The 21,303-nt window shown below is 48.8% G+C and overlaps 4 protein-coding genes across 4 annotated transcripts; 2 read left to right on the forward strand and 2 right to left on the reverse strand.

The window, feature by feature from the left end:
- LOC122373372 (homeobox protein 2-like) lies at positions 1–2,522 on the reverse strand. The gene is made up of 2 exons (XM_043351348.1): positions 1,961–2,522; positions 1–212 (listed from the first exon to the last, which is right to left on the reverse strand). Exons 1-2 carry the CDS (start codon positions 2,520–2,522, stop codon positions 1–3), a joined length of 774 nt encoding a protein of 257 aa, XP_043207283.1.
- Positions 2,523–2,820: 298 nt separating this feature from the next.
- LOC122373366 (myb-like protein W) lies at positions 2,821–12,011 on the forward strand. Its single transcript, XM_043351341.1, has 3 exons — positions 2,821–3,554; positions 10,657–10,755; positions 10,996–12,011. The coding sequence occupies exons 1-3, from the start codon at positions 3,250–3,252 to the stop codon at positions 11,771–11,773; spliced, it is 1,182 nt and encodes a 393-aa protein (XP_043207276.1). The 5' UTR covers positions 2,821–3,249; the 3' UTR covers positions 11,774–12,011.
- Positions 12,012–14,018: 2,007 nt separating this feature from the next.
- LOC122373365 (putative uncharacterized protein DDB_G0287457) lies at positions 14,019–17,894 on the forward strand. The gene is made up of 2 exons (XM_043351340.1): positions 14,019–14,875; positions 16,395–17,894. Exons 1-2 carry the CDS (start codon positions 14,019–14,021, stop codon positions 16,528–16,530), a joined length of 993 nt encoding a protein of 330 aa, XP_043207275.1. The 3' UTR covers positions 16,531–17,894.
- LOC122373364 (translation initiation factor IF-2-like) lies at positions 17,875–20,352 on the reverse strand. Its single transcript, XM_043351339.1, has 4 exons — positions 20,207–20,352; positions 19,684–19,772; positions 18,948–19,241; positions 17,875–18,628 (listed from the first exon to the last, which is right to left on the reverse strand). The coding sequence occupies exons 1-4, from the start codon at positions 20,268–20,270 to the stop codon at positions 18,440–18,442; spliced, it is 636 nt and encodes a 211-aa protein (XP_043207274.1). The 5' UTR covers positions 20,271–20,352; the 3' UTR covers positions 17,875–18,439.
- Positions 20,353–21,303: the final 951 nt, after the last annotated feature.

A 21,303-nucleotide genomic window follows, 5' to 3' on the forward strand; every position in this document is an offset into this window, starting at 1 on the left:
TCAGCGTCCCCCGGGCACCACCACAACCAGCATCGACATCGAGTTAGAGTTCGACTCGGCGTTGTTGGCATTCACGTTCACATTGTCGTTGTTGTCGTTGTTATTGTTGTTGTTGTTATTGTTGATGTTATTCAGCGTGTTGACGATGGCGTTGAAGACCAGCAGGATCGTCGTCAGCAGGCTATAGGTGTTGAAGCCGAGAAAGCCAGTGCCTGGACAGCGCACAGACCGTTTCTGTCGGTCGTCTTCTCCTGCTTTCTGTGAAGTCCTAAGGTATTCGTCCCTCAGTTCAGTCACCATCGCGTGGCGAAGTGACGCCAGTGAGACATCCAGTGCCAGTATCTGATCCGGAGACAGTCCTCCGTCCGTCGTCCCCGCCGTCAGAGAGTGACCTGACCTCTGACCTGAGGTCAGCTCGGCGGCACAGGTCAGCGCCAACAGCGCCCACAGCGCCGCAGCCATGAGACGCCAGCCGACTGAGCGCCCTCAGTCGGACCGAGCGGGCGCCAGGTGCAGTGCACCGCGCACCGAACCGAACCGTTACCCGGCCACGGAGCTGCTGTGTGCCCCCGGCCGAGACTACGGCTGATGATGGCAGGTATAAACATTAACCCTCGCCCTGGCAGGGCATTTTTCATAACACGGCCTGGCAGGGGGGGCGTCGATGCGACCCTCCCCCCCTCGCGATTGGCTCCTATGGCACCTAGAAACACCAAATTTGGTAGGTAGGTGGGTTTCTTGAAGTTCTCGCCCCTGTGCAAATTTGGTTGCTCTAGGTCAATATTTAGGGGGGTTTTGGGGGTTATAAATGTAAAAATTTCGCTAAAAACATGTCAAAAGTTTTCGCTTATAACTTTTGATCTATTTAAGATAGAACAAAAAGCACCAATGAACTCAGCACGTCAAGGCGCGTCGAATGGTATACTTTTTAGTTTGCTTAAGTGTACTTAAAGTTTTCCTTAAATTTTAAGTGAACTTTAATTAATTAATTAAGCTCAACTTAACCAAATTGCGTCATATCGCATATGATTCGATTCGGCTGATCACAAGGAACACAATGACATCATTTTTTAAGCTCTAGCTTCATTATGTGCCAAGTTATTGGCAAAAACGTCATTTGACCTCGGTTGACCTCATTTGACCTGACCCATGGATAAGTACACCAAACAAAGAAGCACCAAGTGACCTGCTGTTAAGTACTGTGGTTTCAAAGCACAAAAGTGATAGAACGAAGTGGATATCTCCAGTATTTTCCGAATTTAGTATTTTCCCATAGGCTTAACATTATGACGTAATGACCTCTAACTGACCTCAGGTCAGTGACATTAAAAAACCCGAACTATATGTTATACAACTCGGTGAACTTAGCACACCTTGAAAGTTTGAAGGAAATCAGTCAAAAACTGCGAGTTGGACAGGTGCAAACAGAAAGTTGAAATTTGACCATGACCTTGTACCGGTTTTTCTGACCTGGTGACCTGACCCAAGGTCAACCGGACCTGAAATTTTCAGGTCATATGTAAAAAGTTTGCCCCATAGGCTGTGCTAAATTTGGCGGCGCTGCGCGCCGCCGTTTTTACGCTATCTTCGAAAAACCTTAGGGGGGGTCGCATCGACCCCCTGCCAGGGCGAGGGTTAAGCAGATAGCACAAACAACAGAGCGTAAAAAGTCCCGTAAAACAACCGATTCAACTGGCAACTTGCAGCTCGTTTATATGTTATCGTGAGTTAACTCCGTCATTTACAATGATATGATGACAAACAATAGCAGACAAGACAAAGCATGATTTTACCAGACATCAAAAGCTTTCATCAGCAGTGCACGTCGCTTGCATCAGCCCACATTGCATCCGTGATAGCGCCTGCCACTGTGCGCCATCACCCCAGCTGACGTACAACGGCGGCACCTCAAAATACCTCCCGGCAAAACTCCGCATCGCTCGACACTGAGCACGCTGACGGCACGCTCCCTGCGCCGTCAGGAGCCGCGGGAGCTGGCTCCGCAGCTCCGCGGAGCGCTGCACCAGGAGCCGCCGGAGCCGACAGGAGCCGTCCGGAGCCGAGCGGCGTCGGCGGCCCACCAGTGGCGGAATGATCACCATGATCTGATTACCGTTGGCAGAGTTGGTCGCCACATTGTTGCTGTTGGAGTTGATGTTGTCGTTGTTGTTGTTATTGTTGTTGCGGTTGTTGTTGTTGATGTTGTTGATGACGTTGGCCACGGCGTTGAAGGCGAGCAGCATGAAGGTGAGGAAGTTGTACGTGTTGAAGCCGAAGAGACCCGTCTGGCAGCTGCGTTTCTGTCTGCGGTGAGCGTCAGCAGCGGTTTCGGAAGGCGCGGCAGCATGCAGCTGGTCAGAGACACTCGAAGACAGCCACTGCCGTGACAGCTCCGACAGCTGGAGGTCCAGCTGCCGAAGTCGCCAGTCGTCTGAGCTCTCTGCCTCACTGGTGTGCGGAAGAAGACCTCCGCTGCTTCCTGTTTCCACCGGATTGTGGGACTGCAGCTCCGCCACAGACATAGTAGTTGTAACACCAGCTCGACTCCCACCGTCTTGCCACTCTAGTCCACAGAAAACCTACATCTCAGCCGGGCCGTTTACCGAAACCCATGGTAGCAAACTGCAACAGTTCTGCGGGTCGTCACCCTTGTCGGTCGACTTGTTCCATGCCGGAGCCTGGCAGCGAAGCAGCCCACCGTGAACCACAAATCGTCGGGCGGGGACGGCAGCGAATCACAGCGAACCACAGCGAACCACAGCGAACCGTGACGAACCGGAACGGCCACCTGTCGGTCCAGCGCACATGGTCCGGCGCCGGCGGCGTCACAAGTGCCTCAGCGGCGCCCTGAGACGTCGCCATGGGGTGTCTGCGCAGCCTGTTCGCCTGCTGGTTCAAGATCAAGTGTCCGCGACTGTGGTGCTGTTACGAGTGCTGCTGTGGTGAGGACGACGACGACAAGGAGAGGGAGAGGAGTGAGGACGAGTGAAGAAGCGAGGAAAAAGGAGTGGAGAGCTTAAAAGTTTTATGATAAAAGCAAAAAAGAAGAATACAAAAAGAGACGGGATCAGAAAAAAAAACGAAGAAAGGAATTGAAAGCGAGGAAGAGAAAGGATACGATTATATGTATAATAACACGAAGACGGACAATTTAGAAAAACAAACGACAAAGTACTCATTGGGCAAAGGCCAATGCAACTCAAGTTATTTTGAACGGTGAAGGAAAAGTGAGAAGTGGACAGTATTTCAATGCAAGCAGTAATTTCTGCCACTGCTTGGCTACCAAACGGGCCAGGCGGAGCTCTTTCAGAGAACGCTTTTATGTCCAAGCCCAGCGATTTCAGAAGCCACATACCGAACTTCCATCCATCGTCCTATGCATCACTTACCGGCCATTCACATGCAGAAGAATTAATTCCGCACATACCCATTCAAGACTCGGGATCAGTAGTCAAACCCAGCACACGAACGGATCGGCACAGATGGAAGAGACAGGCCATGGACCTGGATTCCATTGGCGATGGATACGCCAACTTTATGGGAGGTCAGAGCAGGTAGGAACAACTAACACTTACTTATGGTGTGTTTGGCAGCATCTAAGTTATTTTCGAAGGAACCATATATGTATTTGTGTCACTTCCTATTGCTTTTAGAGCAGCTTTTTAGGATTACTGCTGTCCTGGTAGTTTCAGAACAGAGCGCAGTTTCGTAGATATTACGGTGGCAAACATATCATTACCGTTTGAATTAAATTAGCAATAATTGCAGTTAGTAATTATGTATTATTCACAACCACAAAAAGATGCAAGTCTTACCAATATTTTCAGAGCGCATTGGCAATGTTTACGGCACACGGCTTAGTGTAGCTGTAACGCTAACCGGAGCTGAAGCCCATCACGCGGTCAGATTCATTGTGACCTGTGGTGCGTGTCAGATGATGGGCCCATAACGCCTCCATAGCCCGTAATCCACGACAGGCATGTTTACCTAAAGCCGTGCGAACGTCAGCCGGCAGTGGAAGACCCCATTACCTAATCACCATAAATTAGCCATCACGGAGCGGCCGGCGCGCGTCCCGCCCGCGCCCGTCGAACGACCGGAGTGCGTTCGGGCTGCTGCGAGCGACGCCGAGGTCCGCTCTGTGTGTTTTGTTCACGATACTGGTGACAAATTTAGCAGGATGGAGCCTGACAGCGCCCGTGTAATGCAGTAATGGCGGATCTAAATGACGGCAGTCGGGGTACGGCTTCCACCTGTCATTGCTCCCATATCAGACAAGAAATAAATGTCTCGGTAAATTTGCCGCTCCGTGTCTGAAAAGCGCACTCGCTCTATCGCTTTTCCCAGCCTTACCCTAGTCACGATTATTTCACATTTATCATCAGGGTAGTTCAGCAAACTCTCAGCGCCAGTTAGGTTATTGATATACGAGTACCCTGTCAAGAGGTGGTGAAGCTCCCACATAAGATCACAAAAGAAATTCTAATTTATACTTCAGGCGTCTGGCGCGTTTTACACGACGGGATACATCAGGCTACAATAGGTACAGCCCTCTGCTCACTGCGTGGTAGGTTATAGTTGCTTCAGCGAAACCGGCCAATATCTCAAAGGCTCTGCTACCGAGTGCGCGGAAGTCCTGACGGAGGGACGCGCAATACCACACGACTTTGTTTGAACCCCTTGTTGACTAGACCCACCTCTCCGTGTCGCTACAATACACAGAAGTCTGTATTTTCCGCCCTGAGACTAAGTTTTTTTGCCCCCCTCCTAGAACCGTCCCTGCCATGCCTTCAATGAGCTCAGCTGACAGCCGCTTACTACGGAATGGTAGTGCGAGTTGGGTGCGTAAACAGGCATGAGTCGGTGACCAGCGCAGAGGCTAAACCGGTCGGCGGGCCAGTCGGCCGGTTCCGTGGGGCAGGGAGGTGGACGCGGGCCGGGGTCACTCGGGTCAATAGCCCGAAGCTATGTCTCGGCCAGAAGCCGATCCAGACAGTCTGGCGCGACCCGACCAGGCCGTTCTAAAGCACAGGGACTAGGAATAAATTAGCCATTTTCAGGATTGTTAAAGGTTGGTGTCAAGGTTGGTGTCAAGGTCACGTGAAACTCAGGTTAGGTCATTGAACTTCGGTGACCTTGATTCACTTTTCGAGTTTTACACGTGTCTAGGACAGTTTTTGGAACTCATTTAGAATTTAGCATCCATTTGAACATTTAAGAAGCAGTTTTGGTGCCTTTGTAACATGTTGCGGAGCTGTGAGTGGCAGTTGACACCTACTATAGATACCCGGCAAGAACCTACTGGTTGACCTGACCTGACCTGACCCGACCTGGCCTAAATGCGTGAAGATTTGATCAAACCTAACATGATATTTGTGATTAGCACCCCGAAAAAACCTAGCAGCCACACTTTACGACGTTCTAACTTCTAACAGTTTCCATTGTTCCGATTTTTGGGGTCATTGACCTGACCTGGAAGGTCAACGTATGATCTAGGACCTTAAAAATAGACATTTTTTGTTTCCTCTCGTCACCAACAACACGCTCGTTTTTTCCGTGAAGCTCTAAGTCCATCAGAGGCCAAACGGCAAGGGGTATCCAACGAACCCCCCCCCCCCTCCCCTATACGTTCATGGCTGGCTAAACAACAATACGGGCGAGGGTTAACTCAGTCTATGGGCCACGTAGCAACACACGGTAAGCGACATTTGAAACAACGTTCAAAATCAAGACGAAAATAATTCGATCAGTTTATAGGTCAGGTTAACGGTTAGGTCACCAGATGTCAACAAAGGTAAAGTGGTGCATATTTAAACATTTTCTGAAACACCGGCGCATAACTTAAATGAACCAATATTGATGCAGTGCCGTAGAAAAGCGCGTTCGATAGACCTTTAAACACTTTTGACTCAAGCAAGGAACGAACAAGTTCAAGGTCATGACCTGTCCGGAAGAGGTCATGTTGCGCATCAGTCAATGCGCATCGTCGACCTAAGCACATCGAAGATGTTTTCATCGCTCTAATCAAAGGCAAAATCCGCCGGGGACCTTTCATGACATGCGATGGCCTCGGGGACATAAGTAATTAAGGTTCCCATGTGCTATTGTCTTATTCAGTGTGTCAAGTTTCTGGTGTCATGATATTTGAGTGTTTAGAATACCGTTTGTCTTGTAATACGTATTTCAATTTTCTCCAACTGACCAAAAATAGAGAGGTTGCAGATTGTCCTAAACTTAGCTCAGCGATATCAAAATTACGAAATTAACATTTAATGCACATCGCTCTTATCAATCGCTCAAAGTTTCAAGGCGATCGTTCAGTCAATGTGGCTATGACGAACATTTTAATTTTTTCTGAGGCGAGGTCACTTTACGTGACCTACCTGGTGACCTGACCTTGAGAGGCATGGGCTGGAAACTTTCACAGTATGTGCGGGAAACTTGCATTAAGAGGTGTGGCGAAAACGGTTTTGCTCTGCGCTGCCGTTTTTTTTTTTTACTCAATATCTGCGAAAAACGCAGGATACGTCCAACCCCCCAACCCCCTTTCCCCAGCGCTGGTAAGATATGTAATAATCTATATCCTTTTGAAAGACCTTTACTATAGGTCTTTCGAAAGCTCTATACATACTTAAGGAAAAGAATTTGAGCACCCTTAACTTTTCACATGGCACGTGCCACGACAGACGCGTTTAGTTTATAAATATACAGGGCTGCGGAGTCGGAGTGGGAGTCGAAGCCGAAGTCGGAATCGGTTGGAGTCGACAGCTGTGACCGGAGTCGCAGTCGGAGTCGTAGTCGATTTTGGAAACCGAGACCGGAGTCGGAGTCACCGAAAATCTGCCGCCTCCTCGGCCCTGCCAGGTGTGCGGAGCCGGAGTCGTAGTCAGTCCTAAAAAATTCATCGACTCCGCAGCCCTGTCAATAGAAGTTAATTACGGCGTAGAAGGGATATTAGGCTGCCCAGCAAAAAAAAAGAAAGAAAAAAACAGACCGCAGGTCAATCAGCCCAGTGGTTGCTTTTATATAAACCTCTCAAAATCGTTACAGGTCGGGCCGCTCATACTAAGATTTTTTTCCGTTTTAGTGAAAATACTTTGCTTCGCCCGTTAGCTCATAATCAGCAGACACCACCTCAAAAACACCAACCACCCTGGCCGTAACGCCGGCGTCCCGCACACCCTGCCGGCCCCGAGGGCACGCCGCGACCCGTCTCGGGTCAACTGGGGTAGGGGATGGGGAGAGGTCCGAAGTCCAGCTGTGATCCGCAGCTCAGGTGACCATCATTGTGCCCCGGCGGCCAGTTTCTGTGAACTTTGACCTACCGCTGGATACCCGAGGGCTCCCCTCCCCTATCAGCCGTAGTGAATAGCCTCTACCCAGGCAGTGCGAGCTATCATAACAAACGTGCGTATCTGGGCAGCGTGCGTAAAACTCCGACCTCCCCTCGCCAGGCTCAATTTGGACTTTCCCATTGGAAGTGGCGCAGTCAGGCTCAATCTGATTCGGGGCAGAGCAAATAGCTGAAAATTAACATTTTCCCTGATATCTGGAAATATAGGGAGCTTTCAAACGTGCCACTTTTAGAACGGATGCAAAAAGTTGTTGTGGACATTTCCAGAGTATCATTATGCATCTCCGTCGCTTTAAGTAAGAACGTAGGTCGATATTGCTGTGTGTAACGTATACCTACCACGCAGTGAGCAGAGGGCTGTACTTACCTGATGTTTATACATTTGTAACCTGGTATCGGAAACTGCGGGCTTCTTGGCCCGTGACTTCTTGGCAAGGTATCAATTGGTGGCCGGGGTACGTCTTAACTGTATTTGTATCATTTCGGACGACTTACACTTGTCCACTTTACGTTATGAAAATCGTAAATAAACAGAGCATTAACCCCAAAAAGCATTAAATAAGCACACAAAAATAGATAATGCACAGTGCACACAGTATAGTTAGCAATAGCATGCATAATATTATAGCAGCTTCAATCAAAGCAGACAATCAACGCGGAAATCTCCCCGATTAAGCATCCTGGCATGACAGCTCCCCTCAGCATGGTAGGGAACAGAGACCTCCTCACGAGGAGGTGTCGGCCGAGAGAGGCCAGCCAGCAGTCGGCAATGGCGCACTCTCATTGGTAGCCCGTGACCCGGCGAAGGTCACCAGATTGGAGTTGCTGGTTTACCGACAAAAGTTCACTAAATGAGCCTCAGCTTTGACGGGAGGGCTCTCTTAAAATGTTTGGAAGTTAATTGAATATGCTCGTATTTTCTCCCAAGTTCCCGACCATGTTGCTAACCTTGAATCTCTGAGTGTATAAGTAGCCCCCGGGTGAAGGCCCTATCCTCTTGGTTCTTTTTGTATACTGGGGTATACATCGTCTTAAGTCTATATCTACGGAATTCACTAGTGGCTAGGCTATTTCATGGCCATGCGTTGCATTCTTCATGCCATGGTCCGCCACCTGGTGGCTGAATTTATATCCTCAAGTTGAATTTGTTGACGCCTCAGCGCTTCAATCTTCCCGGTATCTCGGCGGTCGCAGAATAGAGGTACGTCTCCTAATTATTTTCCCGTTATTTCTTTTTAAGAGTATGACTCATCGAAAACTGTTGTTTTGCTAACATAACCATTCGTTGTTGATCATTGCTTGCAGGTTTTGTAAACAAAATTGTGTGTTTGAAACTTTTCCAGACAGAATTAAAGTTCATGTATACTAAGGTATACAAATGTCCTTGGCCCGAAAATTTTTGAAGTGTGCTTAAGAAGTAGCACTACAATTATTGGGAGGAATTGACCTCTGAAAAAATAAATGTACACCCGAGTGACCAACGGGATCCTGCACGACGGAGAATTGTAAACGTCAGTATACAACGGACTGTGCCTAGGACTAGTCATGTATACTGTAGTATACATGGTTGCTGGGTTAGTTAAAGCCATTTTTTGTGGCTCACAAACAACATTATGCCTTCAAGCTGCTCTGTGGTTGAGCGTTGACATTCTTCGAATCGTTGGCGACCTCAATGACCGTAGATCCTCACTCAAAGTTTTATAAATCGCCCGATGAATTAGAATCCGACCCCTAAGCACAATGACATAGGCAAGCACCTCTCTAAAACACACCATACGGCGATTTTTTTTAGATGTCGCTTCAGATAATGCTGCAAGGTCTTCCTCTACTATTTATCGATTCGCAACAGGTGCTACAAGTTCTATACCTATCTTCAAAGGAAATGGCAACTAAAGACTTAAGAGCAGTGGGCAAGGGGCAGAAGAAGCGGAAGTTAAGGGCGAGCGGTGTTGATAATTAAACGTGTCAATACTATTAGCCATTTTACGCCCTACACAAACGAAAAAATACACTTTGGTGATTGTATGGAAGTTTTCATGGGTTGCCTTTCAGTCAGATTTTATAGGCTTTGAGTATTTTTGTATATCCCAGTATACATGTCATTGCGCATGCGCGATGACCTTCACGGCTGAAATGTCACCAATCTGGTCATTATTGGCACCAAAGCTCTCAGCCAAAAAAGTTTCGTTGTTCTCCATTCATGGGCTAATTGGCGGGACTCAAGAGGCTATAATTGATTCCGAGGCCGGAATTGTGGTGGGAAATTACGATCACCATTCCCACCCTACCTGGCGTCTGACACGCTCGGTGGTACGGAACTTCCTTCTAAACACACAGGAAATCTTACCATGGATTAGGCATTACCTAGTAATCTATGCAACTATTACACATACTTATTCCCGCTGAAACGCCACTAAGCACTCTGTCAGATCGTTGTAACCGACTGTACCCAATGCTGAAAGGATCGGTCCTTATCAAAATCAGGATCATCGTCGTCATGGTTAATTACCTAATCAATCAACTGTTAGCAGTGCGACCATGCAATGAAAGGTTGGCATTTACCTTTCTTCTTGTCAGGGCTGCGTTGCTCATTGAATGTATGTTGCATGGCTATGACATGTCGCACATTCGGCTGTACAAAATGTCAGAGTGTGTCTAACTTCAGCATTGCTCAGAAGCCTGCCAGACAGGATGGCGCATTATTTTCAAACAGAAACTCATCATCTGCAGACACGTGCCAGCTTAGTCAAACCAGAAACTAAGGCTCTTTCGCTCAGCCCGCACGAGAAATGTCTCATCGCCTATGTAAGTACCCAACGACCCCATCCAGCGCTACTGCAAAGTCAGTGTAGTCTAACGGCGATCCCGAGTCGGAAACTCGCCAGCTAAGCTCCTTGCAGATATATAGCTCATTTTGAGATATGGTTCTGTTGAAAATATTGGCTACCGAGAAATCTGCAGCGTAATCAAGCCGGGCCTGATCCGTCGGAAACAGAATTGTTAGCTCCCCTGTTTTGTAGCGACGACATGAATTGAACTTAATCAAAGCTCTTGCATATTATGTTGCTTTGAATTTGCTGATCATCTGTGCCTTAGATGTACCTATTTCTTTCATGTATGCCTAACTATAATTCATTACCTATCCAGCTCTCTGAGAAAACTTCACATCAGCTTTGAAGCTGATATTCCGAGGATACCTATCGATGATACCGTTGAAGTGGCTCTGCTTTTCATCGATTATCTCCCACAACATTCAATGAAAGTCAAGTGCATTTCATCTAACACTTCGTTCTTGTTTTCAGTTCCGAGTCAACAAAGAAAATGCCCGTCCTTTTCGTCCCGAAAGACGATCCTACAGAATGCACTCCGACGCATCAAATGTCGTCATTTGGCTTCCTTAGGTGAGTTCGTTAACCTTTATTTTCCTCACAAATTGTGTTCGTATAAGAGTCTATACTGACATAGCCGATGAGAAGCCGCTCATTAGAGAAATTCATATTAAAAATTAACCCTGTTTCTCGATTTTTTTTCCATAATCAATATGCTGTTCACTGTTCACTGTTCTGCATACGCCATAAGCGATACACCAATGCAATGAGTGTCTATATTCTAATTGTTGCAAATTATCTTTTTTGTTCCAGTTTCATCATCGCCATCATCAACATAGTGGTCAACGTCGCCAACAACATCAACAACAATAACAACAACAATAATAACAATAACAACAATAACAACAACAACGACAACAATGTGAACGTGGCCAACAACAACAACAATCTGAACAACGAGAATGACGTCATGGTCGGGCGTCGACGTCAGCTGACGCTCCTGAGGAGTCTCAGGGACAAAATGGTGGCCCGCATTCGGTCTCGGGAACGTGCGGCAACCAATCGACTTCGCCGGTCTTCTGGAGTTGGTGCAACAAATACAGTATTGGGACGAGTGGGGTCACGTGGTAGGCTAGAGACCATTCTTAAATGGAAAACATCAATGGTCGGAGCCAGAGGTCAACTCAGGTCGGGACGTAGAGGTCGAAGTCAGATCAAGAGGAGAAGGAACGTTCGTGGTAGAGCGCATGACCCTGATCAGGTCACACTGCCACGTGCCCACCGCCGTCGTGTTCCGGATTACATGACCTCTGATGAGGTCACCTGGACGCTGGCCGCCGTTACTGAGGTTCTCCAGCTGTGGCGGGAGGTCACCGGAGAGGGGAGGACGCACTGCGTCGCCTGGCGGTTCTGTGTCAGTGCCGCCCTTCGGCTGCCGGCAGGGGCGGCGGCGGCGGCGGCGGTAGCCAGGGCGGGGGCGGCACGGCTGACCGCCGCCCTCAGGGATCTACCTGTGGAGACCCTCCAGCGGGCGTCCCGGCTGGGGGAGGCGGGGGCCAACTGCGATACCGTGTTCCCAAGGTGCGGCTGAACGAACGATGGCGACTGTTTTGTCCTTGATGGCTGCTGTGGTGAAGATTCGTCCTGTAAATGCAAATTTTGCAGGCTAGCTGACGGTGCTGTGAGGCTTGAGAAACGCACTTATGAAGGTCTAAAAAAAAAAACATTTCTGAGCGCAATAATTGACATTTTTAGGAGCTAAAGGCAACAAAGTCGTGATTAACTCAGTGACCATTCTGTGTTGTTCCACAATAAATGCGATATCATAATTGTTTTGTCTTTTCTGGTCATGAGATCAGGCAATTGATGGGTAAGACCCTGAATTGATGATGTTCAAGGTGCATGTATTGACGACATTGCTCTAACTGAAAGAGTAGCGTTTGTTAATTACCATCCCACTGAAATGTATAGCATCTGACAGACTGTGGTTCCTTGGTACGCATACAACAATCATCTCGGGCTATTCAGCGAATGAAATTCTTCATAAGTCAGGCAGTCCAGTGTCAGACAGTCCTCGCTATCAGTGGGCTGCAAATCTCCACAGCGAGATGAGCCGCTCTGCCGCCTGTAGTCGGCGTTACCAAAGCGACCCACAATATAATCCCAGCTCGGCGGCAACAGTTCTGCTCGCACCGACAGGCCAGAATTTCTGACCGTGCGTTGCTGGTGGCGAGCTGACAACTCCGACGCACTCTTATCATCGCCATAGCATATACCACCGCCCAAAGCTCCAATCCCACCACCAGCGCCGCCGCTCCTTCCCTCCTCTGTCCCACCATCTCACCCCTCTCCGTCGCTCTACCTCTGTCCCAAATCACCCCTCTCCCGAGCACCATTTAGCGCGAGCCCTCGACTTGGACCGGTGCCGACGGTGTCAGCCTGACGTGGCCCCTGGGTGTCGATAGCTGTTGTTCCCATCTGTGGCGACGAGCCGAGAGATGCCGTGGAGACAGGAACCGTGTTGGTATGCCAACTGAGATCACCGAGTCGGAGAGTTCGGTATCAAGCCGCGAACGGAGCGTAAAATGGCCTGAGCCGCTAAAGCCAGCCATACATTGGCGCGTATAGGCTCCAGCTGACAGCGGATAGGAGCCAGGTGATTTGGACATAAATCTAAATCGAAGGCTGCGACGGGAAGCCAGTTGTCGGGTGGGTAGACAGATTCATATTTGTAGCGACGCTACGTTTTGCAATAGGAGACGAAAGAAAAAGGTTCACTGAATTCAATAAGTGGGAATGCACAGTTGGTGCGCGTTCTATCGTCCAAGCCACTTGGTAAATATAAAGAGCTGATTGGGTTTTATAGCGTGACGTTTAACCGTAGCCGGGACCTAAAAACTCATCTGCATAACGAGGGCAGGACCATGTAGGACTAGCAATCCAGAAACTGCCGAATTAGCTACAGGTTTGCTGCTGGTGCGAAGTGGCACAACAGTGCCGGCAGATAATGAGTGCGGTAAATAACTAGGTACGGTACTATCTATTTAGTGAACAAATGCAAGCAAAGTCCTAGAAACAAATGACAGATGATGAGCAATTATAACGGGTCCGGTCACCCGCGTTGGGTTTCCCCCTGGCGCCTTTACAGGTCGTTGGCTGTGTCTGCCGCCGTTGACACGGTAATATTGCTCGGTGTTCGTCTGGTCTCCCTCCATTTAACGCTAAACAGAGCAACCCGCTCCTCCATCCATCACGCAAACAGTTAGCCGTTACGCCGGCACACAGGCTGTAGTTAGCTGCTCATCACGCTCGCTAAGGCGCGGAGACGGCGCTGCCATGCGCAGTAGCAAACATTTCATCTCCTCAAAAGGTGCCCAAATGTGCAGGGAACGGCCCGAGACAGCGGGACGGCAGACTTGTGGTTTACTGACACGGAGGAGAGGTAGGTGAGACGCAACCGGGCGTCACAGGATGACACGTGATCGTCACGCAGATTTGCGTAGTCGTGGCCGTGACAGGCAGTGCTCGCGCCTCAAGTGACGGCTCGCGCTCGTTACGTTGTCATTACGGAACGTTATGACAGCATTACGGGCTGTTAGAGATGTATTACAATGCACCACAACTGGAGAAGAGGTCGCTCTGCTCAGCCGCGTGGCATCCTGCCTGTCAGCGAGCTGCACGCTGATGTCCCGTGCCTGACCGAGCTCCGTGTAACGGCCGGCTCAACGGACTCCTTCCGGCGCCGCTGACGAACCGCGAGAGGTGGCACCACTCGGGGGCGTGTTGGGCAGGCCCCGATCCGTGACGACCCAGAGCAGAGAGCTGCACCGGCCAGTATGGCGCTGTCAGCTCTGCCAGCGGGGTCTCTGAGCTCTGGTATCTCGACTGGGTGGACTCCGTGGTCCGCCAGCCACCAGCTCACTGCCAGGTCAGGGCAGGTCAGGTCAGGGCGGTATAGTGACCTGGCACTGGGTCAGCTGCCAGCCGGGGAGTCCTGGGAACCCTCCCGCCGCCCCAGGTCGTTCGCCGCGGGCCGCCGGCCGCTGGTCGGTGTCCGCCGTCCCGTGGTGTCCCGGCGCCGTGGCCACGGCCCGCCGACAGCCGCGCCCCAGCCGCCCACCCCTACTACCAGCGCAGCGCCCCCGGTCGTCTGGTTTCCCGACCTCAGTGACGAGTGCGAGCCACCGGCCAAGTCCTCCAGCAGCTTCAACGCCTTCGGATTCCTCGCCTTCGTGCTGTCAGCGGTCAACCTGGTCAGTCTGCTCTCGTCGAACGTCAACAACAACATCAACAACAATAATAACAACAACAATAACAACGACAATAACGACATTAACACCAACGAAGACAATGCCAACACCAACCAGAACGTGTTGAACCAGGTGATGATCGCACCCGGACGCCGTCGCCGCGAGGCAGCTCTCAAAGACAACTCCACCCAAACCTGGCGCGCAAAGACCTCTGGTTTCTCAGGAGATCAAGTCAAACCGATCTCTGGATCGGAGGTAGACGAAGTCACCACCCAGTCGGACCCGAAGGAAGCCACTCTTCTCGTGGTGTACTCCGTGCTGGTGGCGTGGAGTGAGGCGGTGGTTACCGCTGACCGCTGCTGTGCTCTCAGGGCTGTCTGCGAGGCCGGGGACCAGGGCAGAGCGCTCGGCCGGTTGGGTCAAACGCTGGTGGACGTGTTCAGGTGAGAACGCCGCCGTTTGTCTGACGTGCTCAGGTGAGAAAGTCACCGCCTGTGACAGTATTCAGGCGAGAACACCATCTATGTTATTAACAGTAGCTCACGACATTCTGATATTATAACCCTGAACGTTATCCAATGCAATCATTGGCTGTCCAATCCTAATGACATAGTCCAGATTGGATGAATTCGGAGCCAAATTGAATCTGCTATCTCTGCATTCGACTGTCATCTGGAGGCGACAGATGCATTAATTATGGGCGAAATCAATACGCCCCCATGTATTGACGACTAGCACTGATTAATTTATCATGACCAACGATAAAATATATTAAAGGGACTATCCCACCTTCCAAAAAGTCCCGTTTAGGATTCGAAAATGTTACTCAGGGTATTGTGACGAATTCTGCAAGTTTTTACGCGTTTTCATACGCTACTTTTTGAGATATTGAGATTTTTATATTTCATCGTGACGTCATTTAGATCGGATCTGTGACGTAATGAAGGATTTACTTCATGCCAATGAGGGGGAAATTTGGCAGCAAATATATTTGCTTTCAAATATGACGCGGCTCATGCAATAACAAAAGTGTATCTGATTAGGCATTTTGTAGTTGGCAATATGATACCTTGATGATACCTAGTCAATTTAAGTCTGTTGGATAAAAACGATAGCCCGACTCGAATTATAAACAAAGTGCGAGATTTCCCCCGCGCCGATTTCAACTTAGTTATTCGTAAAACAGGTCGAACGCGTGAAACGGCTGATGACGTCATCAAATGGCCGTTAATAGTTCAGAGATAGGGCCTTACCTAAGGCCCACTTTTCAAATGAAGGGAACGAATTTCTTTAACACCACGAAACTGAGGATATTGCGACCAGGATATATAGTGGTTTCTGAACCTGGCCGTCAACTTGGCTATCTCAACTCAGAACTAATGCAAAGGTGGGACAGTCCCTTTAATCAACATTAAGCACCGATATTTATATTCTTATCGGTTGAGCAGCTTTTAGGAGAGGGAGAAAGAGAGTCACAGACAGAAAGGAAGAGAGAAAGAGAGAGAGAGAGAGAGAGAGAGAGAGAGAGAGAGAGAGAGAGAGAGAGAGAGAGAGAGAGAGAGAGAGAAAGAGGGGGGGAAGAAAGAAAGAGAGGGAGAAAGGCTTCCGGAACCGATTTCATTTGTTAAAATGACGATATTTGGTACTAACGTCGGTCGACTCTCTTCAAGTGAACGATTAATTTTACTTATACAGCCTCTTTAGAGATAGTTGAGGATGCCAAGGCCGCAAAGGTCGCAAAGTGTATTCCATTTTCAGAGGGCCTGTTAAATTCATTTATCATTATTCGATCACAGAGTCCAGTGGTGGTTCAGCAAGCAGTCCCGAATTCATATTCACCCGTAGATTTCACTGCAAGTAGACGTTTCCAAGCGGGGTAAACAGCGCTGTACGCCACATGATGAGATATGAATCCATGCGAGGTCACTCCTCCTGACCAGCCTAGTCTTCGCTCTGTTCCAGTGCTGCTCTGGCCGAGGTACTTCAATGGGAGACACCCGGCACCAGCCTGGAGGACGTCCTTCAGGCGGCAGCGGCCGGCGACTGTGACACCGCCTACCCGTGCTCGCACCGCTGCATAGGGGGGAAGGCAGGCTGACGGACTGCGCTCGGTCGCCATAGGGGGAAGGCTAGCTGAATGGCTGCAGAGTGCAGACAGACGACGGAAGTACGGTGACTGCAGGGGTGAGAACCGGCCATTGAGGCAAGGAGTTACTAGCAGCGACATCTTCTTCAAGCTCCACTCTGCCGCGACGGCAGAGACATCTCCACTAGTGAATCTCTGTGGGCCACGGACTGACTGACATGCACCTTATCGTAACCTGCCTGCAGTCTCTGCTGCTGTTGCCGCTGCTGCCCAAAGCGGTTCTGTGTGCGAGGTCGTCCGTGGTTACCCAGTCACCGCTGGCCCCGCTGGAGGGCGAGAGGCGTCCCTATGCTCCGGTCCCTCCGGCTGCCGTGGTCGTTGAGGACGCCGCCCTCTCTCGGGCCGCTCGCTCGGCGCCCTCCACCTCCTCTCGACCTCCGCTGGTCTACTTCCCCGACGGAGAGGAGAAGGAGTGTCAGGACGCCTCGGCAGGCTACGGCTTCAACGTGTTCAGCTTCCTCACATTTGTCCTGTCCGTCTACAACCTCGTCGGCATTCTATCCAACAACGTCAATAACAATAACAACGCCAACAATAATAACAACAACGACAATAATAACAACGACAACAATATAAACGTGGCCGACACGAACAACAATTTGAACCAAGACAACATGGTCAACATCATGCCGGCAGGACGTCGGAGGAGAAACGTCGAGGGCTCTCGGACCTTCACCATCGCAGGCGAGGACATGGCACATTTGATCGAAAATGACGATGCTGCCGTGGTCATTTTGGACTGGCTTTCTGCCCTGATGCCCCTAAACTCAGACCCGCTGTCTGCAGCTGTTACACTTGGACAGCTCGGGTCGGCCGTGCAATCTGAAACGAGACGGTAATTATATTTCAGCCAGCTGCTTTTGTCAAATGTGTCGACCAGCCAGCGGCCAATCTATTTTTAGCGATAAGTCCCTTTTGTCACAAATGTTGCAATGTCTCCAAAATCCGATTTAAAGCTGCTCACATATTATGCTATGTTATGTTATGTTTTGTTATGTTATAGGTCTTAGATAAATTCATTTTGTCAAAGGATGATGCAACTTTTTTAACGCCAAACAATGACATATTTTGACCAACATAAGAACATCGTATGCATTACAATCACTCACAACAAAACGTGAGCAGCGATACCGAAGCAATGGCTTTGAATTCAACGCTGATATTTACCCTAGATTTATCCACCATATGACATGCAGTACACGTACGTACCGTTTCCACGACAAATCTATCTTTCAATCGCTAAAATCAGCATGTTTTATTTTGCGTAACCTGTGATCAACGGTCATGCAGAGATCATTAAAAGTTTCTTTGCTGTATTCGTTTTTTGTGTGAGAATTGCAGCCGTTAGTCGCTTAAAAATAAGCCGATCTACATAGACTAGTAGAGCTAGTGAAAGCCGAAGGATGCAGGGAGAAATGGCAGCCATTTCACCGGTAAGTCGCGTTGAGGAATTATCAAATACCTCAGCTAGACTAAGGCTGAATAACGTCATATGGTAAAGCAACATTTACTCGAAACCAAGTTGCGTCACGAATAAAAAAAAAACTCGTATGGCAGGCCCATCTTGCCGTTTAACGACGGACTTTTTGACATCGGTTGCCGTTATCAAATCAAACTTAATTCGATTCAATCTCTTCCACCTCAGAATCAGTGCAAAGGAGTAAAATACAAACGTTCAACACATAACGGAGCATATAGGTATGCGACATCTTACAATCGGTGCAAAAAGGCCCCCTTTGCACGCATTTGGTCCCACACATCGGGTCGCATCACATTAATTTGGTATCGAGAGGACAAAACCTTTAGATGCTTCGCACATTCACCATCACAACTTCTTCATTCCCGTTCTTCATTTGATCAATCACAAGGAGATTGGCTCGGGTGGTTCACTGAAAGGTTCACGACAGAACGGGCACTGGGCCTGGCCCGCCGCAGCCGTCGTCAACACGCGCTGGAGGCAGTCGAGACACCCCAGCCCGTGCATGCACGGTAAGACCACGGCTCTGCGCACCAGTGAGCCCCAGGGACGGAGGCAAATCTGACATTCCACCTGAAACAAAACCAAACTGGATGCACTCTATAGGTAACCCCAGACAACAACGGTAGCCATAAAAGTGTCAAAGCCACGGCTCTACGTCATTGACAAAAGAGCAAAAGAAAGAGAAGCTTACAAAGGTAAATAAAAGCGTCACTGTAAAAAATTAATTTCGTCCGTGAATATTCTAGGCTGGATTTAAAGGCTCGGAAGCTAAACCCATAAATCCTACTTTACAGAACTCTCCTGCAATCAAAATCTGTCATGCATGACCAATTGTTTTTTTTTTTTGCCTGCAAGACAGACATGCTTATATCTATTGATTGAAACGCACCGACAGGATGTTTAGAGATGAGTCCGACTGAACTTTTTCCTGAGCTGGTTTAGATTCCTGCTGGACTTTTTCCTGAGCTGGCTTAGATTCCGGCTGGACTTTTTCCTGAGCTGGCTTAGATTCCGGCTGGACTTTTTCCTGATCTGGCTTAGATTCCGGCTGGACTTTTTCCTGATCTGGCTTAGATTCCGGCTGGACGGGCTCGGTCTGAGTCTGGGCGGACTCCGGCTCAGCCTCCGGCTGTCTGTCTTCACTTCGGGAAGGCTGCTCCTCACGTCTAGCGGTCGGCTCTTCCTGTTCGGACACACAAAGGAGATTGACGATCGGGAAGAATCAAAACATTCAGCAATGCTGTTCTGTTGGCGCTGCACTGAACTGGACTGTAAATTGTCTGTGGAAGTGGCATAACAGAGCTGGGGAATAGGTAGGAGGGAGTTGGTACAACTCCGTCTCCAATGAATAAAAGATTACAGCGCGGGATTCCCTTGCAAAGTCGCTATTTGAAATGAACTAAAAGCACTTGTACGGCACGGTTAAATGGGGTCATAATTAAGTATTATTTAATGATCTTGTTTTTTTTTTTTTGCTACGCACGTGGGACTGAGTACATCAATAATTTCACACATGGATGTGTCTTCAAAACAAATGAATGTTGGTAGCGACATGCAGTAGCATCGCGGTTCCGCTGACTGGACGGAATGGAGGTCTGTCGGCAGCAGTCGCAGCTCTCACTGACCTCGGTTGTAGTTCCGAGGTGTTCCAGCAGTGCTCTGAGCACTTCGTGCTCCACCTCGCCCCCCACCACGGCTCCGACAGACGCAGCCCCTGTGGGGACGGTGTGAAATGGGCTCTGAATTAAAAACTGGACGGTGATGACATTATGAGGATATGCGCTTTTGTGACACGTTTATCGTAAAGTAGGTATGTGCTTCGTCCATCAATTATCCTTTTTCAACCAGGCGATTTTTTATTGTGTACCTAGTCGTTGACAAAGAAAAGTTACCAAGTACAAACTTGAAAGTTTAGCTCGAATATTTATAAACTTCAGCTCTCCGGCAAATGGTTGCAAAAATAACTGCAACTATGTTCAGCAAAAAAAAAAAAATATATCTAAGGAACAGTAGGTACTAGGTACCTACTTAATGGGTTTCAAATTATGTCACTAGGCTCTTTGCTCAACCCTGGAGATAAGCTAAACCATTAATATAGCTTTTCAACATGATTTGATTAAAAGCTATAGCTTATAGGTTATCTCATACCTATCACTGGGTCACGGGAGCAGAAAACGCAGTCTAGTGTCGCCAGTTCCATCTCCGATACCATGCCCTTCCAGCCTCTCTGCTCCGGGAAATGAACGATAATCTCGCCTCCGCCGGGCAGTCCTGTATAGGTGTATATAGGAGAGAGAGAGAGAGAGAGAGAGAGAGAGAGAGAGAGAGAGAGAGAGAGAGAGAGAGAGAGAGAGAGAGAGAGACAGACAGACAGACAGAGAGACAGAGAGAGAGAGAGAGGGAGAGAGAGAGAGGGAGAGAGAGACAGAGAGAGAGAGAGAGAGAGAGAGAGAGAGAGAGAGAGAGAGAGAGAGAGAGAGAGAGAGAGAGAGAGAGAGAGAGAGAGAGAGAGAGAGAGAGAGAGAGAGAGAGAGAGAGAGAGAGAGAGAGAGAGAGAGAGAGAGAGAGAGAGAGAGAGAGAGAGAGAGAGAGAGAGAGAGAGAGAGAGAGAGAGAGAGAAGGAGGTAGATAGATAAAGATAGGAAAAAAACGTCACCGTCAGTCCACGACCGTTGAGGTACACTAAAGCACGGCCGTCAGATATGGGAGGCTGGCATCTGTTTAATTATTCCATTGAAACAAAATCGTCATACTGCATCGTGGCCATCATACTGCAGCGTGATTATAGTTATAGAGACAATAGAATATCAGTGATCTTACCACAGTCGCGGAAATCATAATTATAAGGGTCATTACACAGTTAGGTAGGTACCTACTTACTAAAGCTTACTCTAATTGCTTTGACCGCCGCGTGTGAGCACAAATTTGTACAAACATGTAGATTAGGTACAGACCTTCGCGCCACCTGCCGGCCGCTGGGGGGCATATAGTTGCCCCTTTACTTTTGCGACGATATCGTAGCAACGCGAAGGGATAGAGAACAAACCTTGCACACATCTTCCTGAATACCTAGCCGAGGTTGTGTCTAAATTTGGTGTCGATTTAATTTGAAATGACGTCACAGTGATTCAGAAGTCAAATTATACATTTGCGACTCTCAGTTTTCTCACGATATATCCGATATATGATACCGAATATAAAGGACCGATTATTGTCAGGAACTAGTTGGAAGTGTACTTAGAGTT

Source organism: Amphibalanus amphitrite, unplaced genomic scaffold (genome assembly GCF_019059575.1).
Source record: "Amphibalanus amphitrite isolate SeventyFive unplaced genomic scaffold, NRLGWU_Aamphi_draft 001484F_arrow, whole genome shotgun sequence".
Classification (NCBI taxonomy): Eukaryota; Metazoa; Arthropoda; class Thecostraca; order Balanomorpha; family Balanidae; genus Amphibalanus; species Amphibalanus amphitrite.